We start from the raw sequence: 25,985 nt of genomic DNA, 5'->3' as shown, positions 1-25,985 counted from the left end.
TTTCATACGAAAATGAAAATTTGTTGACACGTATGAAGAAGACTGGAGCGACAACGATGAGTTCTATAAAAGGTGAGGAAACGAACAAATCTGCTCTATTTCTGTTCTAGTAATTACGTCAAGCAACGGAATTGCATCTGAACTCGTTTGGATTCCAGCAAACATTTTAATTGGTACTTTTACTGATGGTTTCCAGTGTTCTACTTCAAACAAAGCATCTGTTACGTGTCCAGTTTTAAAAACAATAATTCAAAAGTTGGTCATAACGATTGTATTCATTGTTTATTCAGTGCCGCAAGGCCATGATGAGAGAGTTCTATTAAAATGCTGCAATTATTTGTGGCGTAAAAGATCCATTGTTCAAAAAAATCTTTTGTCAATGACGCCTATGTTACATTTTGGATTCGTAGAAATCTATTGTACGCGAGCAATATAGTTGCAGGAGAAGCTTCATTTGGAACTGTTATTAAAATCTGTATCTAAAATTATTGTAGACGTCATATCATTTCTTTGTGTATTGGTTACTGAATTGAAATTGTAAGTGCTAGATTTAAGCAAAGGGTTATACGTGTTAAAATTTCAGTAGGGTAAGCTGCGACCTTTTCTAACCTACTGCGAGCTATTAATGATAATTCATATCTAAAATAGGCTATATTATGACTACAATTATGATACCAGCCTTTTTACAAATAAAAAGAAAAGAAGACGTGTGAAGTAAACTGTGGCACTTAACTCATCAGATAAAACGCAAAAATTTACTTCGTATTTTGTAAGGTTAAAATGGATCGAGGTAGAAAGGGCTTTAAATTAGACCAGGATCCTAAATAATGAATATAAAGTAGCTTTATTATTCTACAAACATGTTAAGTACGAGATTTAAGTCTAAGATTTTGGCAAAGTATGACATATCTCTAACATCTTTCTTCTATACGATGCTGCATGTTCGACGATTGCAGATTTTTATCTTTGGCCTAAATTTGTCTCCGCTCTTCGGGGTTTATTTAAGTTTGAATTTTCTTTTTAACATTTCATGCATGTGTTCTAGTGAATTTTAAAGACTGTCCACTGGCTATTATCTAACATTGAATTTAGCGAGGTCATCAGCTGAAGTCAGCAAAAAACGAAGGTGTTTTACCCTCGTTTTTTTTTGCTTACAAAGACAAAAGAGAAAACTTAGACGTAAATTTTCAATACAAGGTTTTTTTTTATATATTGTGAATCTAAAAGGGCTCTAAAAGAATGAAAGGTATACAATAAGACAGTTGAATGTCGCAGTTTAATGTTATAAATATTCCTTAACTACAAGTAAGTTGAATTTGGAAAAAATCTTAAAAACAAATGTAATATTGGTTTTTAAGATTTTTTCTTTAGTATTTTTTTTTCTTTTTTCAGTTAGTATTATTCATCGTAGTCTTTTGATCTTTATTACTTTATACGGTTTGGTATGAGGTCGGACGCCTTGCACATCGTCTGGGTTTTTGAACTTTGTGTAGCCTCACCTTGTCTAACCTTTGCACAAAATGTAACTAAATATTTTTCATATAACCAAAGCGCTCCAGACAGTGCCACTAGATTTATATTTAACATTTTATGAATATTTAAGTCAAAAATAATATGGCAGTCTGTTGGTCCGAATGGCATTATCATCATTGCCTTTGCCTTTTTCAGGTTTAATTTTTTTTTGTCTTCCAAGTCTACAACAACAGACAGCTCTTTTGTTACTCCTGTCTGATCAATCTATTTATGTAGTTAAAGAAACAGCATTGTAATAAATAAAAATGTACCTTTCTGTACATAGCTTCATTCAGAATTTCATTTCCCATTGCATCGCAATAAGAGTGAACGACGTATGAGTCGTTCATTCTGTTCAGTAATTTGAATTGAAAAACTCTAGTGTATTTCGTAGTTGCTTCAAAATTTTAAATTGCTTGATATTCTTCATTTGAATGATCTATAATAGATGGATTCCAACATTCTACAATAGATATTATCATTAGACATTGCAAGCATTTTAAATAATCTCACCTTGAGAATGTAACAAATGGTTTCGTTATTTGCAGGGAAAAACATATAATAAAATATGTTGCCATTTTAAGTTCAGTTATAAAATTACCATAAATTTTCATCTTATTTAAATTAGTTCGAAATTCTTAAAACTTTATCGTTCTGCTCAAAATGTAAATGAATTTTCAAAGTGAGGCTGAAAGTAGATTGTGTCTTTTGTTTCTTATTACCCGAGGCGTTCTTTTGATGAAAACATTGAGCTTTAAATATTTTTTTATTAAAAGTACAACTTTGATGGAAAAGTACAGAAATTATTCTTGCTATAAATATTACGATTATGCGTTATAAAGAGAAGAAAAACCACCCTCCTGTCAATCAGATAAAAAAGTAAAGAATTCAAACATTCTAATAAATCAAATTCTTCGATCGTACTTAATGAGATATATTTAAGAGCTCTCAATAGCAAAGTTAATGTAGCAAAAGTTTACGTAAAAGCCATCAATGTTCTAACGTGCAGTGAACTGAAACTAGTACGATAACAGCTAACTGAAATTTAAATTGGTCACAGTTTGATTTTCTCACGTGGGTTTATCACTGTAATAAGGTTTCGATTAACGATGTACATCAACAAGGAACAACTGCGATGGTATGCCTGATAACTTTAAAATTACAAATAGTAATTAACCAATTATAATTTTTATATATTATCTATATGTAACTTTGTTTTTTTCCAAGGCTTTCTCTCGCCAGTTATTTTCTAAATGTATCCTTTTGTATAATATATGAAGCATGTTCTATATTATGTGATGCTTTAAATTACGTTTTACGAAATTGGCCTGAAAATTTAAGAATATTTATATGGCTTTATAAATTAAAACGCCTTTGAGAAATAGACGTTTATAATATGAAATCTTAATAATTTTAATGTTGCGAAATGAAATCCTTTGACAATTTATTACGAAGATCTGTAGTTATACATTTGAATAGAATTTCAATTTTAATTTAATACAAAGTTCCCTTTGAAGCAATTATTATTTATTATTAGACGTTTTGAAGCTTTATTGTTATATTTTACAATGTATATTGTCAAATAAATGTATTTTTATGTTTAATTACTTTTTCGTTATTATAACAACATTCACTTTCAATATGATTGATTTATAGGTTGCGTGTAATTTCGGAGATAATTTTTTTTAGAAAACCCGATTATTGTGTCTTTCAGTTTCTAATTTTTGCAAAGGTTTTTGACCTCTGTAAAATTAATGATAAAGATTTTGGAAATCGTCTTAGTTCAATGAATAATTACATTGATAAAAAAAATCTACTTTACTCTTGGTGGTAATATTTAGTATAGATGAGAACATGAAGTGGAAACGCTTTACTGTAAAAGCTCTCACGCCGCGTATTTTACTTTACATGTTATTTAATAAGGCAATATATCTTGTACAGTACTAACGTTCTGGAAGGAAACTTGAAATATATATGATAATATTTAATATTTCGATGGCTCCTAAGAATAACCACATAGGTAAATAGGCCGCATAGGCCCTTTTATTTCAACAAATAAAATAACATTTAAACCTGTAAATGTGTATTTTGAACTTTGTTAATTGAACTAAGAGGTAGCTTTTAACACAAAAAAAGTAAAAATTACCAATTTGTTACTTTGGCCCTTACAAAGGACCCATCGATTGGTCAAAAAATAAAAAAAGTTTAGATAGAAGCAATCGACCTTATTTGGTTGGTAGAAGTCGCTTGTACTAGTATGTTTGAACTTTTTACTTTTTGTTATGATATTAACCTTAATATTTAACCCCCTAATGCTTGCTTTGTGTCCGGTCCATCGGAATGTCACCCTTTATAATAAATTCATGAAAACACGCACTGAACGCTGTTACAAAGAGGAGTGGCTAATAATGCGTATTCTGTTGTCTTGATTAGAAAGTATTTTTAATTTTAATATTTTGATGTTGATTTTTTCATGAATCTTAATTTAAATTCTATTTGAATTTTTGTTTCTGTGTATTAATAGTTTGAAAAATATTGTAAGATTTTAATTAAAAAAATCTCAAGTTTTTATATAACATATAAGCCAAGTAAGATTTTAAGTTACCTTAATATCTTTACTTGTCTAAGTAAAGACGAAGCTGTATATATCTTCAAGGTTGTAAGCCAAAGTTTGAAACCAAAAGCTAAAGTGCTTTATGAATTACAACACCCTAGAGGCTCTCTAAATATATCACGAAGGATTTAAGTGAATTTGCTTTGAATTATATGCAAACTGTTGAATGTCATAATGGCGAAATAGGTCTAAAGAGATTGGCGAGTACATACGCAATGACTAGAATAGAAAGTTAGCCTAAAATTTTTTGAGGATTTATAAGCTGACATGAATTTTCTATTTTTTGTATTCTGAATATTTTGATATTGGCAGACTTAATCCCCTACAAGGATAAAACAATGGACCGAATAAAAATGTCGTCAAAGTGGTGAGAAATATGGAATGCATAAAAAGGTTCTAAATTTTATTTTAGTTTCTGGAAGTGTGAATTAAAAAAAAAACCGCTTCCAATGTGTGTTTTAACAAAAAATATATATTAATAAACTCTTCCTCAAAAAGAGCGTAAAAGTTTTATTTGTAAATATAAAGCGACGTACGGCGTTGGAATTTTTGCGTGGCATTGACCTAGATATCTAGGCTGGAAATATTTGCTTTGTGTACCGCTCGCCGGAATGTCTACCTTTGTAATAAATTCATGAATACTTGCACGGAATCTTGATGACAAAGTGGACTGACGTTACTCCATCGAGGGTTAGAAACGTTATCAACGCTAAAAGAATATATAAGTACTAGAGACATTCAGCAAGTCCGAAGTCTATTAGACCAGCAAGAGCAAGCAAAATCATTATATTTCTTTTTTAAATCAAATTCTTCTGGATTCCTATAGACTACGCCCATCCCAACATATGGTAGTCTTGATTGCGTTCCATAATGCATTTAATAAACTGTCAAGGTTAGTTCTTGCGATTATTATATCGGGCCCCCTCTATAACACGGCAATCATGTAGCGCTTGTTTTATTGCAACAAACATTTGTACGAAGCAAAATAATATTTAAATGAACAAAAGCGGAAAATGGATTGGTCAGCGAGATGTTACAAAATCTAAGCCGAGATATCTACGATCTGATGACTTATAAAAAAAGGAGAACAGTAGTAAGAAAGTATTTGAAGTGGAACGGATTCTATGGTTACTATCACTAACATTGTTAAATTTGTGGCAGTGGTGCGATCTTCCCCATAACTTCAGATTAAGAATCGTAAGAAGCATCTTCTTCATTATTTACAATTACAAATTATCATACAAAGTTTAGTATAATAGATATATTAAGGCAATTGCTCTTTTAACCTATTTACAATGAGTCAGTAAAATGAAAATGCTTGGAAGTTTATTTATTGAATGGCAACAATGGGCAATGTTTCCATGCAATGCCGCAAGCTATATAGGGCAACCAGCTGCGCGCAATAACGTGGCGGTAGACGTTGTTTTTCATAGTTGGTAGCATTTGAAAATACAGAATCAATCAGGACGGGAACGCTGTAATATTTATCTATTAGGTTACAATAGGAAATACGATAAGAATGTTATTAAAAATATAAATGAAGCAAGATAATTATTACGACGATCTTTTAAAAATTGAAATAATTATCACCTTCATAAGTAGAACACTTTCAGAAGGCATAGTAGATAAGGTGATAGATTTGGGTAAAGTTGGCGTCGTTTTGAAGTTTGATGGCCAGTAACGGAACTTAGATTTTTAAGTAGTATCCTCTGAAGTAGTATGTTTCGAAGAAGAACGCCATAAGCCCGCATAAGCTTTATGCCAAATTATTTCGCTTCAGAAATTAGTTGTGATTTTCTAACGACGGTCACCAAATTGTTGATTTTCTAGACGTATCCTTATTTTTAGAATACCGTTCTATTCTTTTATTTTATTGATATCTCCACATTTTTATCTACCAGTATTTATATTCTTACTTTATTTTACGATAAGTAAAGGAATAAAACAAGCTGTTGCTTTATTTGTCGTAAAAAGTACAGTACTGAGGGAAAATATCGTCGTCTTCCCATAAAAAGTATAGTGTTCCTTTACGATGGCTATTGTAGAAAGAAGTTGATCAATGTTTGTCTTTAGAATATTGTTGGGAACTGAGAGAAAGTAAATAAAAATATTTTATTATGTATTTCCAACAAAAATATTATTTTTAAACAGACTTTACAAATTTTGTACGAGTTTCGCAAAAACTGTATAGCTCTCATTTGAGTTTAACACGTTGATTTAAATTGAAAGCCATTACACAAATTGGATGCTAATTTGAGGAGTTTTCTAGCGGCTGCAACTTGTATGTGTGAAACAGAAGTAAAATATACGAGAGTTTTATTTGAACGTGGCGCAGCAAAACTTTTCGTCACCTCCGACATTAAAATGGTTTACCAAATGCTTTAGATTAAATATTAAGCTAGGCTTTTGTGCCGATTTTATACACTTTTAATATTGGGTTTGAAATCCTAAATTACTTAATTACGAAAATTTTATAACTACCAGGCACTTCACAGCACTGAAGAATACAGCTTGACCATGATATGTGGATTTTACCAAATTGACGACAGAAAAGTGTATTTCAGTTCTCGTTGTGTGTTCTGTAGGTACTAATATAATAAGCCACTAAGTCTTTAATGTCATTGATAAGGTAATATCACGTAGATTTTATGAAATAAGAATAATGTTAATGTGTATTCTCAACGTAACTTTGTAAAGCTCGAAAAAGAAAGACGAGATGAGGTGTAAAAATTTTTTCAAGGAATTTTCGAGGATACATTTTCAAATTTATCTCACGGATTTTATAGGGCTTTGATGAGTTCTTTGAACCGACTTATGGAAAAAAAATCTTTCGCATTTTCCTTGATATCTCATATTCAATTTGATATTAGACTTTGAAGACTGACATATACAAAAATACATGCAGATATTTAAGTGTACAGGGATATGAATTAACAGTACATTTGGACTGAATCTTTAAATTAAAAATTTCAAGTAAAATAATTATCTTAAAAACAAGTAGCCCAGCACGACGTATGCAAGTATTTTTAAAATGTATTAATATGCTGAATTATTTGTTTCAGGTTCCAGTGACAATAGACTGAGAATCGGTCTTTTAATATTCACTCTTATCAAATTCACTGACTGCGATTTCGTGAGTGAAGCTCCCAGAAATGTGTATCAGAGAGACAAACCGTATGTGAGTAATGAAATTCCGGAGCCTGAGTCACTGCCAGTACTCCACGGGAACGACTCTCGGTGCCGCATATCTGAATATCAATGTGCAAATAAAAAATGCATACCTATAAACCGATTTTGCGACGGTACTAACGATTGTGGTGATTCTTCTGACGAGCCTAGACATTGTACACGTAAGTTATTATATGCTTTGTAAGCTTTGTTTAAAAAATTTATTGCATCGTAGTTGGATTAGGACTTAAGTTACTAAGACAACAACATTATATTTTTATGTTATAAGGTGGCAAGCGACCACGTGGGCAACTGAATACGCCGAAATGTCTAAGCGACCGCTGCCCATAGACATTCGTAATTTCAGATGCTTTGCCTATGTTTAATCGACGGGCTAGGGGACGCACAGAAAGAGCATATTTCCTCTTTCAATGCGTCCCCGTCTCTGTCAAATCCACTTCCTAATAAGAAAAGGGTAGAAAGGGAAAGAGGACTAAAATTAGTCCGGAACGCACACTCATTAGAATTCCACTTCAGGCCTATCTTCTATATCGGTCGTGGTATTGCACAGGTCGAGCTTTCGTGCAACAGATGTTGTTGCTGGCGTCTACCACTGTTTATTATCTAGACTTATCTTGCTAAACACTGCACTATTAATGTACAGATTAGCAAAATCTGAATCGAACATTAGAAAAAGTAAGATTATAATAGTAGCCAAACTTATTGTTAATTACCGATAAACTTCTAAACGAAACGCCGAAATGAAAATGCAATACCATTCTAGTGACTGAACTAGTCCATTCAACTATGTGTTCGAAATTTCGTTTGTTTTTCATACTTGATGGTGTGGTGGCTCTTTTTTGTCTTTGTTTTCGCTGAGGCTTGCAGTTCTACACCACATACGGAGCCAGCTCAAATTGAAATGAAACGCAAACACTGGAGGCCGAGCAATTTGTTTGTCTACCTCGATACTGTTTGACTTTCGCACCATTGAACGCCGCATAACCTATTCCTGTATTAATCTTTCAGTATTTTAGTCTTCCACACTTTTATACGCTAATTATTTACTATTTTTCACACCTTTACCAATTTTTTTTTTATTCATTTGTTTATAATAATAAGTTTTTTTTATGAAATGTACGAAGTTTTACTTTGGTAGTGCATTACACTAAGTATAATATTTCGAAAATCTAAAAATTTTAACATATGAACTACAACTTTAACTTTTCCATAAATATATTTTTTTTTCTCCACTCTTGTGTTGTGAAATCGAAAAACTTATAGCAAGATATGTCTTCCTTTAAAAAGATACGACAAATAATTGCTATTGGGAATAAGGGAGTATAAAGCTGGAACCACGTTTCGTTCCTCCGCTTTTTTAAAAGCAAATTCAACTCAATTCGTTTTGAATTACATTGTAATTCGACACGTCTTTTGACCCAATTATATCAGAGAGAGTCTCAAATTGAGTGTCTTCCAACCTTTTCTAATTATTGTCAATTAACTGTAGAAGTTAGAAAAAGTGTAAAAGTTTTTCTAGTTATAATGATGAAAATTAAAAAAAAAAATTAACCGTAATTAACAGAAATGTTTATATTCTTTGACTGATTAACGGAATAATGAAAAACAATATTTTAGTGTTTTCATCGTGGGTTTCTGAGACCAAAATGCTTGTTTAAAACATATTGTTATCCCTGTTTTGTAAAAGATGATGACGATATGTTTTGTACAGATATTTTGGTCTCGGAAACCAAAATTAAATATTACAATTATCCTTATTATTCCGTACTTTTTTGCAAGTACACTTCCCAACTTGAGCGCTACTCAACTTTTGTATTAGCCTATTTTCATAACTGGGACATGTCTTATCAATCGGTTATCGATCCTTCAACACATGACGAAATGCTGCTTTAGAATGCTAATTTACAAAGCCTCTTCATCCTCGTTATTCATGGTTCCTTCTATCTTTTGAATATTTTAGTGAGGTATTTTTATAGCGTAAAGCATCAATTAACAATTTGAATTGATAAGCGGAGCATTTGTAATATTAAGCCGTTTGGTTTTTATTCTTTAAAAACAAAAATATTAAAGTTAAATGTAAAAATTCCAGATGGAAATCATGGATCATTTTCCTCTGGACAGAAACCTTCCATAGTAATGTAAAACCAGGGTGTTTTATTCAAAATATAAATTTCTATTTGTATATCCGCCAAATATCAAATGTTCGGTAAATAAGACGGTTTACACGGTGCATAAAATATTAGAGAAGTGGCGACAGGGGCGCCTCGTCTAGACGATTGCGCTTGATATTTACACATACGACGATATTAAGGTTATGCAATTTTCCAGAATTTGACATGAAATGTAATCACATTTTGTATGCTTACGCCGGTCTCGCTGTAATATTTATGTTGACTTACCATATATATTTATATATCCTTATATCTTATTATTTTAAATGTGCTTGATTTAACAAAAAGTTTGCTCTTTGATGAGTTTATTTAACTTCCATTCCGATACGGAATATAGGGACATATTTTTTTATTTTCTCTACGTTAACCAATTATTTTACTAAAAATTGCCATACTGTTTTAAAACAAGTCGAAAGTTTTAACAAACTGTACGTCAGATTCTTTTAGCAATTAATTACAGTGAGAGACAAAATTACTCTTAGTTATTTTGTTCGTCACTTTGGGAAGTTGATAACATTGTTTTGTTCGAATAAATCGTTTAATATTTGTATTTGTAATTAGTATGAAATCGCAGAATATAATATGATAAATAATTGAATCATACTAGTATTCGCCTATTATTCGAAACTCGACTATAATTCACAAATATTTTTTTTTATTAAAAAAGTCTTAGCACTTCTTCTTATACCATATTAACTTTAAATGTACGATCGGTGGCTCTTAGAAAAAAGTACGACGAAGTATTTAATACGTGATTTTATAATCTACAAATCGTTCTAAGGTAATTTTTGATCTAAAACTTATCAATTCGCCAAAAGAACGAGAAAAATAAATTTTTGGAATATACGACCTTGAATATTTTTCTTCCAAATTCGGGATCGATGATAACTTTTCTATGTTCACACATATATATCACATACAGCACTAAGCGAATTATTGTACAATCAATATCGACCGTTCTGAACATAATCTAATTCATAATATTTATCTCATCTGTCTGTCAACAACAGGTCGAGTTAACAAGGTCTATAATCTTATTAGATATTTAATCTGGTCGTGCTTATCTGTTCTGACTTACGGCCGGCACAAACTCGGCCACTCTCAACAGTTGCACTTTAATGGTTTCGAGTTTTGTTAAATGAAACCTCTCGAGATCTGACACTTCCTGTGAACTTATTTCATTAAGAATTTTAATATTCCCTCGTTCTTAGAAGCTCGTTAATGTAATAATTTACGCTCGATTGAACTTAATTAAATTAATGTACTAAATTTAATTAAGCTGTTATAAATATAACGTTCGGTAATTCATGGATATCCCTGTCAGTTCTCAGTATCAAAAATTTAAATAAAACATGTTGTGAATTCGATTGTATTATCAAACAAAAAAAGTTAACGAGTTAGAAAATTGTAGTGTAATCGAAGCTTTGTAACGAGTATTATTATTGTAATACTCGTTACATAATTCATACTTTGACAACTTTTGTCTCCAAAGAGATTATTCCGATATTATGAAAATATTATTTTTATTATTATTAAACCTTGTTACATTATTATCCATCATATACCTAGTTAATATCTGTTAACTGAGTGAAGATACTGGAATTAATTGTATCGTAACATTGTAATGGCCTTTGCAATACCTCACTAGCGATTTCATCCATCGTTACGAGCAGTCGTAAAGCGGCTTTTAACTGTGATCTCGCTTCCGAAATGAAAAGAGAAACTTTATTTTTATAGCGCATTTCAGTCTATTAAAGCTTCCTAAGTCTATATTATACAACATTACATTTATTTTGTAGTTGCCGGGTAATTACACAAGAATTAATTGTTTACTATAACCATGTAAAGAAAAAATCTGTCTTTTATGGAAATTGTTGGTAATATTTTCGGAATTACGAATAATTAAAATAAAGACTTTCGCTGTAATGTCGCTTTGACCAAGCTATGAGCTCAATTTATTGCTAAATTTTGATATATCTATCAACACCACATAAGTTTAAAAAATGACGTTAACCTGCAACGGTAATTGAATTAGGGCAGGACACGCGAACGAGTGAGTTGTAGACTTCGATCCTTCGTCAGTTTCCGAGCGACCGCGGTTACACAATCGGATTACTCTCGCGGATTTGAGCTCGTGACCCCGATAGTCGCTCCACGTTAACCGATGCGTTTTTATTTAACGTACATTATTACAATTAAGAAATAACTTTTAAAATCTCAAAATACACTTACAGAAAACACTTATATTCTAATAACTAAAATGAACTACTATTTATTTATTTTTAAAATCCCCGATTCGTTAGTCTTCATTATCGTTGTGTGGTAAATGCTTGCTCGTTTACTCATATTACGATTATCATACTTTTACGCTACAATAAAAGAGTACTTCAGAGCTGTGATATAAAGTGAAATGCATTTAAATAAATGTGCGCCACCAACACTCCTCTCAGTTTCTGTGTCAATGTTAATTTATTCCGCCTGTATCACTACAATTTATGACTACAGTTTGCTGCAGTGTTGTGCTCAAAGTGAATTAATACTTAAAAACCTGTTACTGCAATGTTTGAAAAAAAATATATATGCATTGCTATTTAAAATATTGAAATCGGTTTGAACATAATATGTGTAACATCTCATAATATCTATATATCTCGTAGCCCTTGCTATTTAAATTAAATTTTAGTAATTTCTTTGTATAATTTATAACAGTAAATAAGAGTTCATAAATAAATAAATAAATATCTATAAATATTTTGGTACAAAACCGATGTATGAAATTATACGGAAAAATATCTGTAGAATATTTTTTTAGTCTATTTTCATAGGTATTATGAATATTTAGTAATATTTATAAAGTAAGCAGTATTAATATATTAAGGGAAACAAAGCAAACATTGATCTTTTCCCTTGCGAGTTACGTAGTTGCCGGTAACAGCGTTGCGTAGGCTGCTATAAAGCTGCCAAGATAAGACAGATGGCAGCTAGAACCGTAAAACTGGTTATCGAGCTTTTTATGTCTTAAAACGTGTTTACCAAAATGTAAGATTTGTCATACAAAACAACTTTTTCTTCTGTCCCTGTCTTAATTTTAATAAAATAGTCACTATTATACATAAGCCCAAGAAAATAGATAGGTAAACTTAGAAGGATAGACCTTCGTATTTGTCACAACTGTTAAATTTTGATAGTACTGTCATCGATTGACGAGTACTTCTGGATATGTATCTGAACTGGTAGTTCTTTACAATTTCTGAACTGAAGGTTGTTACAAGATAGCACTACAGTACCTATATTTATGTACATTTAATGGTTGAATTGTTGGTCGTAATGCAAAGTTGTTTCACCATCATCGATACATAAAACTTTAATAAGCATTATTATGTTAATTAAATACCTGTTTAAAAATTTATTTTACTAATTATTCTGTTTGTGACCATTGTTACAACCAGAGTAAAAACAGATTTAGGTCAACAAAAATACACCTTAGCGGTGCGCATTGTAATTAAGAAACAAAGCCTTTGTGTTAAAGGTTTTATGATTTTTATTTATTTATTCGTAACCGTTCATTCTTAATAATTAATTCATTAGAAAATAATGAAAAGTATAATATTTAATAGTGTCTTTGCCTTTTTAATAGTGTCTTTTATGAAAAAAAGTGAAACGCTATGGATAGAGTTATAACTAAACTGGTTACAGTTGAACCTGGATAAGCGATAAACCTCTATTAGCGATATTTATTGTCCGGTCTGATGGTCGACATACATAAACCGGAAACTCGGGATAGAGAGGAAACTCTATAAGCGAGAAAATTATCGCGGTCCGTTGGACTATCTCTAAACCAGGTTCGACTGTATATGCAAAAAAAAAGCTTAAGATCTTTTTTTTGATTGCCCATATAATGGTGATCGAATGTTTTTTGAGTTATTCTTTAACATTTTATTTAATGGACTTCAAAACGGACAATCAACTGTTATTTGGTTTTTTAACGTACTTTTTTCAAATTTGGAAATATTATTTTTTGTTTTAACAACCTTCTGTAAAATTGCTAGGAATAAAATTAAAAGCAGTTTTTTTCTTTAAAATATTGTCTATTTTTGACCGATGAATTAAAAAAGGATCTAAATTGCGATTTACGCTTTGAATGTAGCACAAAGCGGTCCTGTATCGCAGTGAAGGGCTCAGCTCCGGCGTGAGCACAGCTTTCCATTATATAAAGAGCTCTTGAAAACTGGATCCAGGATATTCATCTTTACGTCGCGTAGAGCATGTTGGCTATGTTACACAAACATGACAGTAATGCCCCTTTCAAAGGTCTTTGTGAGACAGTAATCGTTAAAGATTTGCTACCGTATTTTTTGCATTTATTTAAAATGCTGTAAATTTAATTCTTAATTCTTCTTATTGTTATTAAAAAAGTACAATTTTAAAGATGTAATAAATTAAAATTTTAAGTCAATTCCTTTGTTAGTAAACAGTTAAAATTCCTAGTTCAACTCTACTAAAATTAGTTCCTTTTTGGTGACAGGCTGCAATCGAACATACTATGGCGACATTGGCAGAACATACGAACTGGAACTTCACCGACCTCGCGAGGATTTGGTTCCGTATGTATGTCTGTTGACAATCACAGCTGCTGGAGGTGTACATGGAGATTTAGTACAGGTTAGGAATCTTCAAATGTGTTTATAAAATAATTTTTGTCCTTAAACTTACATAAGTACTTAGCAATCTAAATGGTTCCAGATACTTGTACATGGGATATAAGTTTTTTTATTGATAATTTGAAACTATAACTGTCTTAAGTTTGAAAATTGTTACGAGATAATATTAATCGCAAGTTGTCTCACCAGGTTTTATTCGATAGTTTTACACTTGGTCGCTTCACATCTTTCACTGAAGATGGCTGCCCAGACGGCTACATGCAGATTCAAGAGGCCAGTAGACCGCAAGTCGGTGGGTCCTGGTGCGGCACGTCTTGGGGGCCTTCTATATACTACAGCGAGACAAAATCTATTACACTAATTATAAGATTATTACATCTATCAAAAGAACAGAATAATTATAACTTTGACTTTCGTATGGCGTATAAAGTGCTAAGGAAGGAATATGCTACTGTGAGATATGGAGGATCACCTCCCTCTGGTAAATTTTTGCACAATTTTTCCTAAGATTTTAATTACACAATCTAAAAATAGCTCATTCAGTTTAAATTTTAGCTCAATTGACTCCGAAATATGGTAGACATTATAAAATCTTTGTATTACGTAGTAATATTTTTTGGGCGGATCCTTAAATCCTTGTTTGATTTCAGAACGGCCATTTTTCAAACTCAGACCGCTACCCCCTACATTAAACATATCACGTAACGATGAAGTGAACGTCGCAAGGCCGAGGAATTTGGAATATTACCTCGGAGATTTAATATCTGGAACTTATTGCTCGCGGATTTTCAGCGATTGCGATCGTAAAAAGTGTAGGTTGCAGTCCCCCAACTACCCTGGAGTGTATCCTAGAAATCTAACATGTTACTATGCGGTACGACAACATGAAGTGCCTCAAGGGAAGCACGCATTGATCATTGTCAAACAACCAAATGGTCAGCTGGTTTCGATAAGGAGTCAGAAAGCGTTGTATGCTACAGCTCAGCAAGAGAGAGGTAATAATGGCAGGGAATTATATTTCTGGCAACAATGTGATGAAGTTCAAGACTACGTAACAGTGTATGATGGATACACAACGAGAGATCCAGTTATTCTAAGATTCTGCGGCGGTGGGGTGGCGGTCCCCGAGGCGATATCGAGCGGACCCGAATTGCTCGTGGAATTTACGACTTCGCCTTTTGGAACGTTTTTACAGCCGGCGACGTTACAATCGCTTCATGGATTCCAGTTGGAAGTAGAGGTGACTTATACTTTTTACTCTTTGTTTATATTTGTTTCTTTAAGCATTTTTCTTTCATAAAAACTACCCAAATAAAAAAAAATTACATACAAAGTGCGTATTTGTTAAGTGTCCATTTTCACGTCAATTCTAAACTAAGTGTGTGATAATGATAAGGAATGTCAATTATAAAATCTTGAGCCAAACTTTGGTAAATAATCTCATTACATAAATGTATCTATTGTTTAGACTAGTTCTAACGTTTTAATGAAAAAGTCGTCCAAGGGAATATTTTATTGAATTATATTTTACTATTTGATTCCTACGACTTCACTCGCATATCATTGAAACACAATTAATACAAATAATCATGACCTAATATTATCCGGGTCAACATAAACATCAAACCATTTATTTACTTAGTTGTTTTATAAACAAATTTTGAATATCGAAAATGTTAGATACAACTGAGAAATATAACAATATAAACATTTAATGTAAAAATTTCTAAAATAGTAAAATTACTGAAAGACAAAAAAATCCGGCAACGCATCTGCGATTCCTATGGTATTGCAGATGTCCATGGGCGTCGATGAACACCTTGGTGTTCCCGCTGCTCGTTTGCCCCCTTGTCTTATAAAAAAAAACAAAAAAAAAAACAGGAAAGACACTAATGAGGTTATCAATGTAGCGAACACTTTTAACGATCTGTCACAGTTTGCTAACGAACTTTCAAATAATCCATCGCACAAGTACCGCGTATATGAATGATTACAAGGGAAAAGTGGCAAGACCTGAATTTCTCTGTTTTTAAACACAAATTATTTGCCATTTTCTGGTAAAAAAGTGCGAACGATGTCGCTGACTTTAAATCGGGGCAAAGCAATAGCGACCTGTCATCCTAACCTATTTTTGTAATTTTCTATGAAATGTATATTTTTGTTTGTAAAATATAATAGACAATAGCAATTTAGTAAATGCAGCTAAGGCTGTAATAAAACTAAAGGAACTAATTACACACAAATAAAACAGTATGCAGTAGAGTATGCAATAAACAATGCATTAAATAAGTTATAAATTGTTGTTATTTTTTGTAACTTGTTAACGGATATTGTACCTACAGTAACAGGTGGGCACAGTTAATCGAAAAGTTAACTTCGTTAATCGTTAATTCGTTAATTAAAAAATTAACTTCGTTAATCGTTAAAGCGTTGAATTCTCGAAAATTTAACGCAAGTTAAAGTTAATCGTTAACAGTTAACCATACCAAAATTATACATACTAATTTCACACTTATTGTGGCGACACTTCTTTAAAATAGTAATTTGACTATACATTTTATAACATATTAGTATTAGAAACAAGTATGAATGCATTATAGTATATTTCATTACGAGAGCGGAAAGCCTGTCATTGCAAAGAGTTCCGACAAATGTCCACCCGAGCCGAGGCGCAGCCGAAGGTGAGGGTTGACAGTGGGAACCAGTTGTAATGACGGTTTCGCACGTGTACTAAATAACTATTTTTAATACAGTTGCGAAAAAATGAATCAATTTAATAGAATAATAAAAACACAATAAACTCAACTAACTAAAATGTTTGAAAAATGGCGCCAACTGTAAAAGAATACAAACAGAGATATTTTTTTGTTTTCTTCACCCATTCTGGGTAGGCAGAGGGAACTATGCCCAAACAACCAAATCTTCAGTAGATTATTTTAATTGATATGAAATGAAAATGAAATTTAATGAGATGAAATAAAATGAAACCTAACCTAATTCTTTGAATCAAATCATTAACTCTGATATTGTAACAAATTAGGAGCTTCTTTTTAGAAATATTTGCATGAATCATAAAAACTTCAATGATTTTGTTTTTGTAAAAACTTCTTGGTTGGTTTTTACTTTTTAATAGACATTATTTTGACAGTTGGGAAAGAGAACGACTCGTGCGTTGGACGTTTGGAAAAGCTAAAGAAAAAGCACGAGTAAAAAATTGTTTTAATACAGTTGCTCAAAAAGGGATCGGAGGGTATTGCAGGGACGAAGAGCGTTCGGGATGTGGGCTATTACATACTCTTGTTTTATATACTCGTAAGGAAATATACTATTTCGAACCTTCTTTTGATTTTGTCCTGTTGGTCACGTCTTTCCCGGACGCTCTGATACATCACACTTGCACGCGAACCATATTAATATCAATTATCAACTCGTTCGTTCACCATTTGAGTCGCCGACAGTCGCCCAACATAGTTGAACTTACGAGCGTGGCGTGGCACGTAATTTAAACAAAATGACAGCACGTCTCCAAGTTTCTAATTTAACGATTAACGGATTTTTATTAACGGAAGTTGAATTTAACGGAAGTTAACAAAAGCGTTAACACTTTTTGAAGTTAACTTAAAAGTTAATCCGTTAAGCAAAATGTTAACTTCGTTAATTAACGATTAACGGATTAACGAGTTAATGCCCAGCTCTGGTAACAGTTTTAAATCTTAAAAGCTAATTTAATTTTAGGTAAGGTTTGTAGATCAACAGTCGCCTACTTATGCGAAGAATAAAAGAGCATGCGAATTTTGGATTAGGGGGACTGGGAAAGGTGTGTTAGAACATCCTCAGCACTCCCTCCCGCCTAACACAACGTGCCTCTACCACATGCAAGGTATCGACACTTCAGGACCGTCTGGTCGGAACATTATCTACAGGCGACCGTCATTCTCAGCGCCAAGATTCCGCGTTTGGTTCTCTGTGTTAAAGTTTTATGTAACGAACGCATTAAATCCGAACTTGCCTGAGGATGAGTACTGCGGAAGCCATTTGAATATATGGGACGGTCCGATGCGAATATCGCCTGGCTGCAGCGATATATTCTGGTGAGTCTTTATTGGCTTGAATTTTCAGCGGTTTATGGTTCAGCTTACATTTATTTATGACTCCCAAATGGATAGACTTAATTTATTTTCTGACTGTTTATTTTGGTTTTACTTTTGGTTATATGATTTTAGTAAGGGGATTCTATAACTTAACAGATCAAACAACTTTTTAAAACATTTGCAAATTCAAATAGCGACTCATATAATACGTATGATACTTGGCATGATATATAGTAATTAAGAATGACGCAAATTTGTTCTTCCACGACCCGACATACAAGGATTATTCTTCTTCAGTGACAGAGAGCGTTCGGTGCAGATGTCAAGAGCAACTTCACCGCAATCGGTTATAGTCGGCCGTCCTCCAACAAATGCCACACTGATCGCGCGGTTCTGCCGCGAGCGCGCTCCCCGCACGTGTGAACATGCTTTATTACGTAAATCTAGAGCCTGCACTCGCACCGAAAGCTTCCTCTCCAAGGGGGACTCTTTAACTTTAGAACTAAAGCTGACTCAGGGGACCGCTCTTAAGTAAGTCGATGTTGCTACCATACACCTAACTAGTTTATTAGTTTATTAGTATAAACCAGCTAATAAATTATTAAATAAATAATTCTAGTATAAATAAATTTATTAATATAATTAATGTTATATCTATTGTATATTATTTAACCTTTTGTTTGGCTCGTAAAATTACACAATTTTGCCTTGTCTGAAAATCGTAATCTGATCCGGAGTATAAAAAGAGCTATCACAACTGGGGTCGTCTGAGTAGCTTTTACATACATCTTATTTACGTTTACAATAAACCGTAAAATCCTTTCAAAATCATTTCTTCGTGTTACTTCCAGACCCGTCTTCTTTAAGGCTCTTTATGAGTTTGTCGATTTGCATCAAGACGGCGAGCCGTGGGGTCAAGGGCCATGTTCGAGACGTTTCTCGTCGCGTTCATTTCCCGAAGCGCCGCCCGACCCGCCCGTTAGTTTCTCTTCCCCGAGGGACGTGTTCTTGTACGGACGAGGTGGAAAGCGAAATATAAGGTAAATTCAAATACAATTTGTTACAATACTTTTTCTGACATCCCAGAGTAAGTTATCGCGGATTATCACGGTAGGAATTAACCTAAAGTTGTCTACTATCCTTATTGCTTTAATATATTTTTGTGGTGATTGTTATAGATTTGTATTGAAGATTATTTATTTCAATATCACTAATTGGTTCTTGATATAATTAGAGAAAACTTATTTGGTGATATAATAAATACTTATTCGAATATCCTGTTCATAACTTACTGATCTAAAATTACAAATAGAAATAAAATACTACGTTTTTTTAGCTGTACATATCGATTCGAAGCAAATGTCGGGGAAGTGATAAGGCTTCGCGTATGGGGCATCCGGAGTGGCGGCAGGCTGTGCAGGTCCGTGCACTCAGCGCACTCGCCCTGGTACCGCTGTGGGGGCGATCCTACCGCTGCTCTCAGGGTTTTCGAGAGACCTTGGCGAGATAGCGGACCGAGGGTACCTAGAGACTGCTTGTGCAGGTATTTTGATATATAAAAAAATAATCTAATTTAATTTTTATTAAACTCGAACAACAGTATGAAATAATTCAATCTTACGTCTTTTTATGAATAGAAAGAAGACTGTTCCTTTATCTTTTTCAAGACATTTTCCTTAAGACAGGCAAAAAAATAAAGCAGAAAACTTACACTGATGTTTTATTTCTTTTACATTAGGTAGTGATATGAAATCTAATTATAGTTGGTTTGTAGCGACGTTGGTGATTATGAATTCATATCAAAGACGACGGTTGCTGAGTTAAAGTTCGACGTGGTGAACATGACTGCAACGGACGATTTCCGGTCGTTTGGTTTCGAAGCGTCAGTAGAGTTTGTTCGTCAGGATATGTTATGCGAGAACACGCATCGAGCTTACGGCGCTAGTGGGGAATTAAGGTTGATGTCATCTCCAAATACAGAATTGGTTAGTATGTTTATATTACGTGACGTTTGTGGAATACCAACTGTTTTACACATAGAGGTCTAATATAGAATAATAGAAATGTATCGAAGAGTATCAAACCTTTGTAAGGAAAAGGGCAGAATGATTGTGAGAAAGCTTATGCTAGTGCCGTATAAAATGCTATGTTATCTTAGGTATCTTTTATTTGCATACCGAGAAAGAGCTGAAGTAGTGTTTTTCTGCAAAAGTCACCCGTTCCTTGTTCGCTTAGATTGAAGTTAATGCAAACTATTCAAGGAAAATTGCTATTTACTCAGAAGTCATTTTATTACGTACATTACGCTGCAAATCGTTCCGTTATTTTACTGCACGTTGTGAAAATTTTTCTCATAAAATATTATTAGAATTCCAAACTTTATTGCATAAAATTAAAAATTTGTTTTTTATTACAAATTGTTTACGAAAAAATTAATAACAATCATAGAGCAAAATATCTTATTTGAATGGGACGCATAAACCGGAAAAATACAATTAATTTCTAAGTTATTAACTAAACTTCCTTTTCAAGCAGGATCGCTGTGAACATCGTCCTTGGTTGATAGATCCATCGCCCGGCAGATATCTTTATTTACAAATCAGAGGGAGCATTATAAAGGAACCTGAACTGGATAACTTCACTCTACTGAACAATATAACTGTTGCACCAGACTTAAGGCACTTGTGTAGAACACCAAATCGTATAGCAGTTTATGTTGGAGGACTGACACCTATATTTATTTGTCCTGATCCGCCACAGGAAACGGTATTACAATTTTTCTTCACCTAATTGCCACACATAGAGACTTTAATTGATCACTAAAGAAGACCCCTTAAAGATTCTGAGTGTGGCAGTGAATTTGTTAAAAAAATCACTGTTTACAACGAATTTTCTCTATACATTGTAGGACGATATGGTCGAAATTTTTTCCGATGGGTGGTCTAAGGAAGTGGAACCTCTAGCGCGGCATGTTTTGGCACCTCCTCCTTCTCCCGATCATTTTGATTTGGATTGGCCACGCTCTTTATCTGTCGAGCTGTTGGCAGAAGAAAGTGGCTCGTATTATATATCTTGGTTGGAACTTTCTAGAAGGTACATATTTTTATAACGACTACGATACGAAATTACATCGCTGACCATACTAAGACATGTTAATGAATGAGAGTTTAAAGAGATTAGCTTTCATTGTTTCATCCATTTTAGGCATGCCAGTGAACGTGGCGGTGTTTTTGCATTATCTGGTGAATGCCAGTATAAATGCTCATCGCTGGACGCGTGTATCGCTCCAGCGCTTTGGTGCGATGGCGTGGTGCAGTGTCCGCAGGGCGAGGACGAACGTCTCTCGGAGTGTTCTGCACTGCTCCGAGTGCCCGCACATTACGCTGCAGCGCTGCTAGCGCTAACTATCCTTACTGTATTTGCTGTGGTAAGATTTCAATTGTTTTAATCCTTTTTAATTTTTATTAAATGTTCTTTATATTTACTTGAGATTTTACTGGGGACTGCGATGTAACAACATGCAGAAATCCTATATTTAACTTTCTCTTCCTTATCGTCCCTTTTTTTCAATACTAAGGCAATGTGGTATTTACAATTTTATTTTTACTTTCATATTTAGATAGCGGCAGCTCGTTCTTGCCGCCGTAGACGATCAGCTCTGCAGCATCGTCTCAAAAGTCTGTCATCAGACACTGCAATATTCGAAGAAAAGGAAGTGATTTGCTGACCAAGCGAAGACTCCGTGCGTTACGTAGAAGTCGACAGAGTCACAACGGTTTGACTGGCTTCTCCCGCGGAGTCTCAACATATCTACGATTGTTTTCTCTTTCTTGAATAAGAGAATTTTAATGTTGAAATATGAATATTGTTGATAATGTTAATATCCATTAACAGCTAAATGCTGTCAAGTTCAATAATAATAGCTAATTTATACACGTCGCAAAAATTTGTGGATCTGAAGTTAGCTTCAGATATGTTGAAAAATTTAGCAGAAGATGATTGTAACAAATACGCGTAATAGATAGAAATAGACAGAGGGAGAATAAATTCTCAAAGCTCCTGCGTGGTTTTTATTGCTAACTTCAGTATCACAAGGATTCGTGACAGTCGTTAAACTCGACACAATGATTGTTGAGTTCCGAATAATATTCTAAATTGTAAGTATGTTACATTGTAGTATCCAAAGATTATGTATTTAAATACACGAAAAGTACAGAAAAATATGTATATATTTTGGACCAAAACTTAATCAGACGTTAAAGATTATCTGAAAAATTATCAAAATCAAGACACTGTCAATAATGTGTTCCTTAATATAATTGAGTGAGTGTATGTTTTAAAATTAATATGAATATATTTTCTATGTACACGGGGTGAGAGGTTCGTCTGAGAGTGATAAAACGCACAATGAGCATTGTCCGATTGTTTTGTGATATTCCTTCAGTCAGTTTTGAATGTAAATAAACAAAACGTGTGCATAGAAAACTAAAAATAAATATAGAATCTTTTTTTGTAAATTAATTTACATTTAAAATTATTATTAAAATAAAAATGTCGTTAATTATATTTGTCTGGCAAAAATTACGTCAAATTGTTGGAAAATTGGACGAGCATTTAATAATTTGATTTAAAAATAAAACGTGATATTAAACTGCCATTTTTGTAAAATTATTTTCAATTGTTAATCAGCAGATAAATCAATGATGTCAAAAAAAACAACACTTAAATAATAACATTGGATATTAATAATTAGTACGGCGAATAACAAAAATAGTTCATTTAAATGATGTATTTGAAGATTTAGAGAAATATATTTAAGAAATGGTAAAATTAATGAATAACGGTGTAAATAAACCTAAAAATTTGTTCATATCCTTAGAAAGGTATTGAAGTGATAAATTAAGTTTGTTTCCCAAGGAAATTAAGAAAATTATATATAGATTTTCAACACCAAATTCGGAATTTTTCAAAAGAAATTCGTGTTTTTTCCAAAACGGCATCGAATTTCCACATATCAAATTCGGCTTTTTGCGAGTCAAATGTTTGAAACCAAATAATGATGTGAAGCAAAATCATGATATAAAATTGCAAAATTCTGAATTTGAAGTTGAAAATATCGGGTTACCTATTAGAGAGTTGGTAGACTTACAAATAAATATATTAATTGTGAAAAACTCTTTTAATTAATAGATGCGAGGATCATCGATATACGTATTTAAATGTATCAATTTTGTTAATAAAGAAATTGAATTTTAATATACAAAAAACAAATTATTTTTTTTCTTAAATTTTAATTGTTTTTTAGTACTAACGATTAAATAACTTTTCTGATGAATTTCGACTCCCAAATATTAAATCCCGATTTATTTAATTTATTAGTATAGTTAAAAAATAAATTTTAAAAGAAAGTAATAATTAAGAATTATAGATTGACAAAAGTAGATAAAGTTTATATCGTCTTCCATAATGTATTGACTTTTCTGGGTTTAGTTTCCTTCTTTAAGTTTTATCAAGGTTATAAAAAGATTTGGAAGTAATTACGAATATGAATTCAGGTTATCCTGGGAGACAATAATGATGGGTATAATAGCTGTTTAAGCAGAGAAACATAATTCCACATTCATAACAAATATAACGAAGGGTTGATGATACGAGAAGTTTTTTGAAATGAAATTATTTACTGCATGAAAATATTTGTTTCATTTTTAAATCACACAAATCATTCTACGTCATGGTAACTTTGCGAGTTTATATCAATAGAGTTTTTTCCATTTGACCCTTTTTCTAGGCTAGATGATTAGTGGAAAAAGGGTCTTTAATACTACTCACGAATTACGTATCGCATAATATCGAAATATTCGTATTTCGATATTATGCGTAGTAAATTTTGTTGCTAACTGGAAAAACTAGTCTACCGAAGACAAAATTAAACTCAATATTTTCTTGTTTATTTTTATACCATTACTAAATTTAATATTAAATCAAAGTAACCAAATTTTGGAAAGAATGCTATGAATTTCATTTCCCCAAACATATGAGATCGGTATGGGTGTTAAATATTAAGACGTAGGCTCGACATTTCCGTACCCGCCAGCCCGTGAAACTTGTGACAGATTTCCAATAAGAAAGTTTATTGAAGCAAACAGACGTTGCAATTACAGCTTCAAGAGAAATACTCAATGTTTATTGTTTGTTTTGGATTTAAAATACGATATTATTATTTAATAGTGTTCGATTTAGGTTAAAATCTTTAAAGCAATCTTAAAATCTTGGATCTTTGGTAGATTGGAAATTAATTTCTTTTAATTAATTTACAAATTAATATTATTTTAGAGAAATTTTTATGACATGGGAATATAACATCGAATTTATTCTAATCTAACGTCATGAATTTCATATTGATCCTTAGATTTGCCTGTTATTTTAAGTTTGAATCCTACAAATACACTAAACAGCTGATTTGAATTCCATAAATGGAAATAAACTCTGTTAAAAAAATTATGGGATTCGAATGTTCGAGAAGCTACTGAAAGAAAAACAAAAGAACGTCGAAAATAGGACAATCGAAAAGCAGATCGAAATTCGTTCTTTATAAGTTGCAATAAATCAAAGTAGTTTTTTTAAACTCTATCCTGTACCTCACGCTCGTAACACTATTGACTCACATATCGATTCTACGATACGAGTTCTTATTTACGTATGTAATCACCATTATACCAGTGTCTCGTACCCTATAGAGCTATTTTTGTTCAATAGAAATCAGGTCATGTTATACGACAGAGCCTTTTTAGATTGAGTATAATTAATGTGTTAAGTCTAAGCGGCCGGTCATTATGGCGGGAACATTACGAACCACGCTGCCTTTTCTATTGTTTAAAGTTTTAAAACTGGAACGCGGCCGCAATTTTTTTTGTAAATTCCAAAAATGTGTTCTTTCTTTACATTTTTTGACACAAATATGTGACATCAAATATATTGCATCTAGTCTATTACTTTGCATTTTCACTAACGACAAAGTTATATAAATAAGTAATTACTCTTCATCATCAACCTGCCCTTATCCCTATGGAGGGTCGGCACAGTATGTACTACTCCTCCATACATCTCTATCAGCCGTCATATCTGGATTTACCCCCTTCTTACGCATATCCTCTTTCACGCAATCCATCCATACTTTCTTTGGTCTTCCTCTTCATTTATAGCCATCCACATTCAATCTCATTACTTTTTTGTTTATATGATTATCATCCCTCCGCATAACATGTCCAAACCACGCTAAATAAGTAATTACTCTTATTCTCTTATAAATAACAGTTGTAATGTTTATTATTCGAAACATGGAACAAAAGGTGAAACATACAACCACATGTTCTCCGCGGAAGTGCTTTAAGATTATAAATAATCATTTAGGTTTATAAAACCATAGGTTCGCACCACCACGTGAGTAGATACGGACAGTATGATGATTATGATGAAATATGGTCAATGTGCAAAGTATTAATAGGAAATGAATTAATAAAATAAATAATATTTATGATTCACCACACTTGTCTTTGATAAGTTAATCTCTACCTAATTAGTTATAATTTTTTTTTGCTGTCTTCACTAAAATCGTTACTTATTAAAACTATTTTTCGGGTCTGTAACTGCTGGTTAGCTATTTTTAGAATTGAATTAAAGTATGGAAAATGTCTTTTTGTTTATGGAATTTGTGTATTTAACCATAAAATGTTGAGTATAAATAACT

The 25,985-nt window shown here is 32.6% G+C and overlaps 1 protein-coding gene across 1 annotated transcript; it reads left to right on the top strand.

Moving 5' to 3' along the window:
* Positions 1-22,695, top strand: LOC106718440. Its single transcript, XM_014512519.2, has 14 exons — positions 1-72; positions 7,189-7,476; positions 14,012-14,148; positions 14,337-14,628; positions 14,798-15,387; positions 17,883-18,238; positions 18,536-18,769; positions 19,090-19,278; positions 19,575-19,781; positions 20,013-20,223; positions 20,774-21,004; positions 21,147-21,331; positions 21,443-21,665; positions 21,858-22,695. The coding sequence occupies exons 1-14, from the start codon at positions 33-35 to the stop codon at positions 21,963-21,965; spliced, it is 3,291 nt and encodes a 1,096-aa protein (XP_014368005.2). The 5' UTR covers positions 1-32; the 3' UTR covers positions 21,966-22,695.
* The last annotated feature ends 3,290 nt before the right edge of the window (positions 22,696-25,985 follow it).

Source organism: Papilio machaon, chromosome 4 (assembly GCF_912999745.1).
Source record: "Papilio machaon chromosome 4, ilPapMach1.1, whole genome shotgun sequence".
NCBI classification, from domain to species: Eukaryota; Metazoa; Arthropoda; class Insecta; order Lepidoptera; family Papilionidae; genus Papilio; species Papilio machaon.
Note: the sequence above shows the minus strand (reverse complement) of the source record. Positions and strands in the feature narration are given on the sequence as shown.

Coding starts and splice junctions, on each gene's coding strand:
- LOC106718440 (XM_014512519.2), top strand. CDS start 33: ATGAAGAAGACTGGAGCGACAACGATGAGTTCTATAAAAG. Junction 14,629..14,797: donor TGGAGGATCACCTCCCTCTG/GTAAATTTTTGC, acceptor GTTTGATTTCAG/AACGGCCATTTTTCAAACTC. Junction 21,005..21,146: donor CTGATCCGCCACAGGAAACG/GTATTACAATTT, acceptor TATACATTGTAG/GACGATATGGTCGAAATTTT.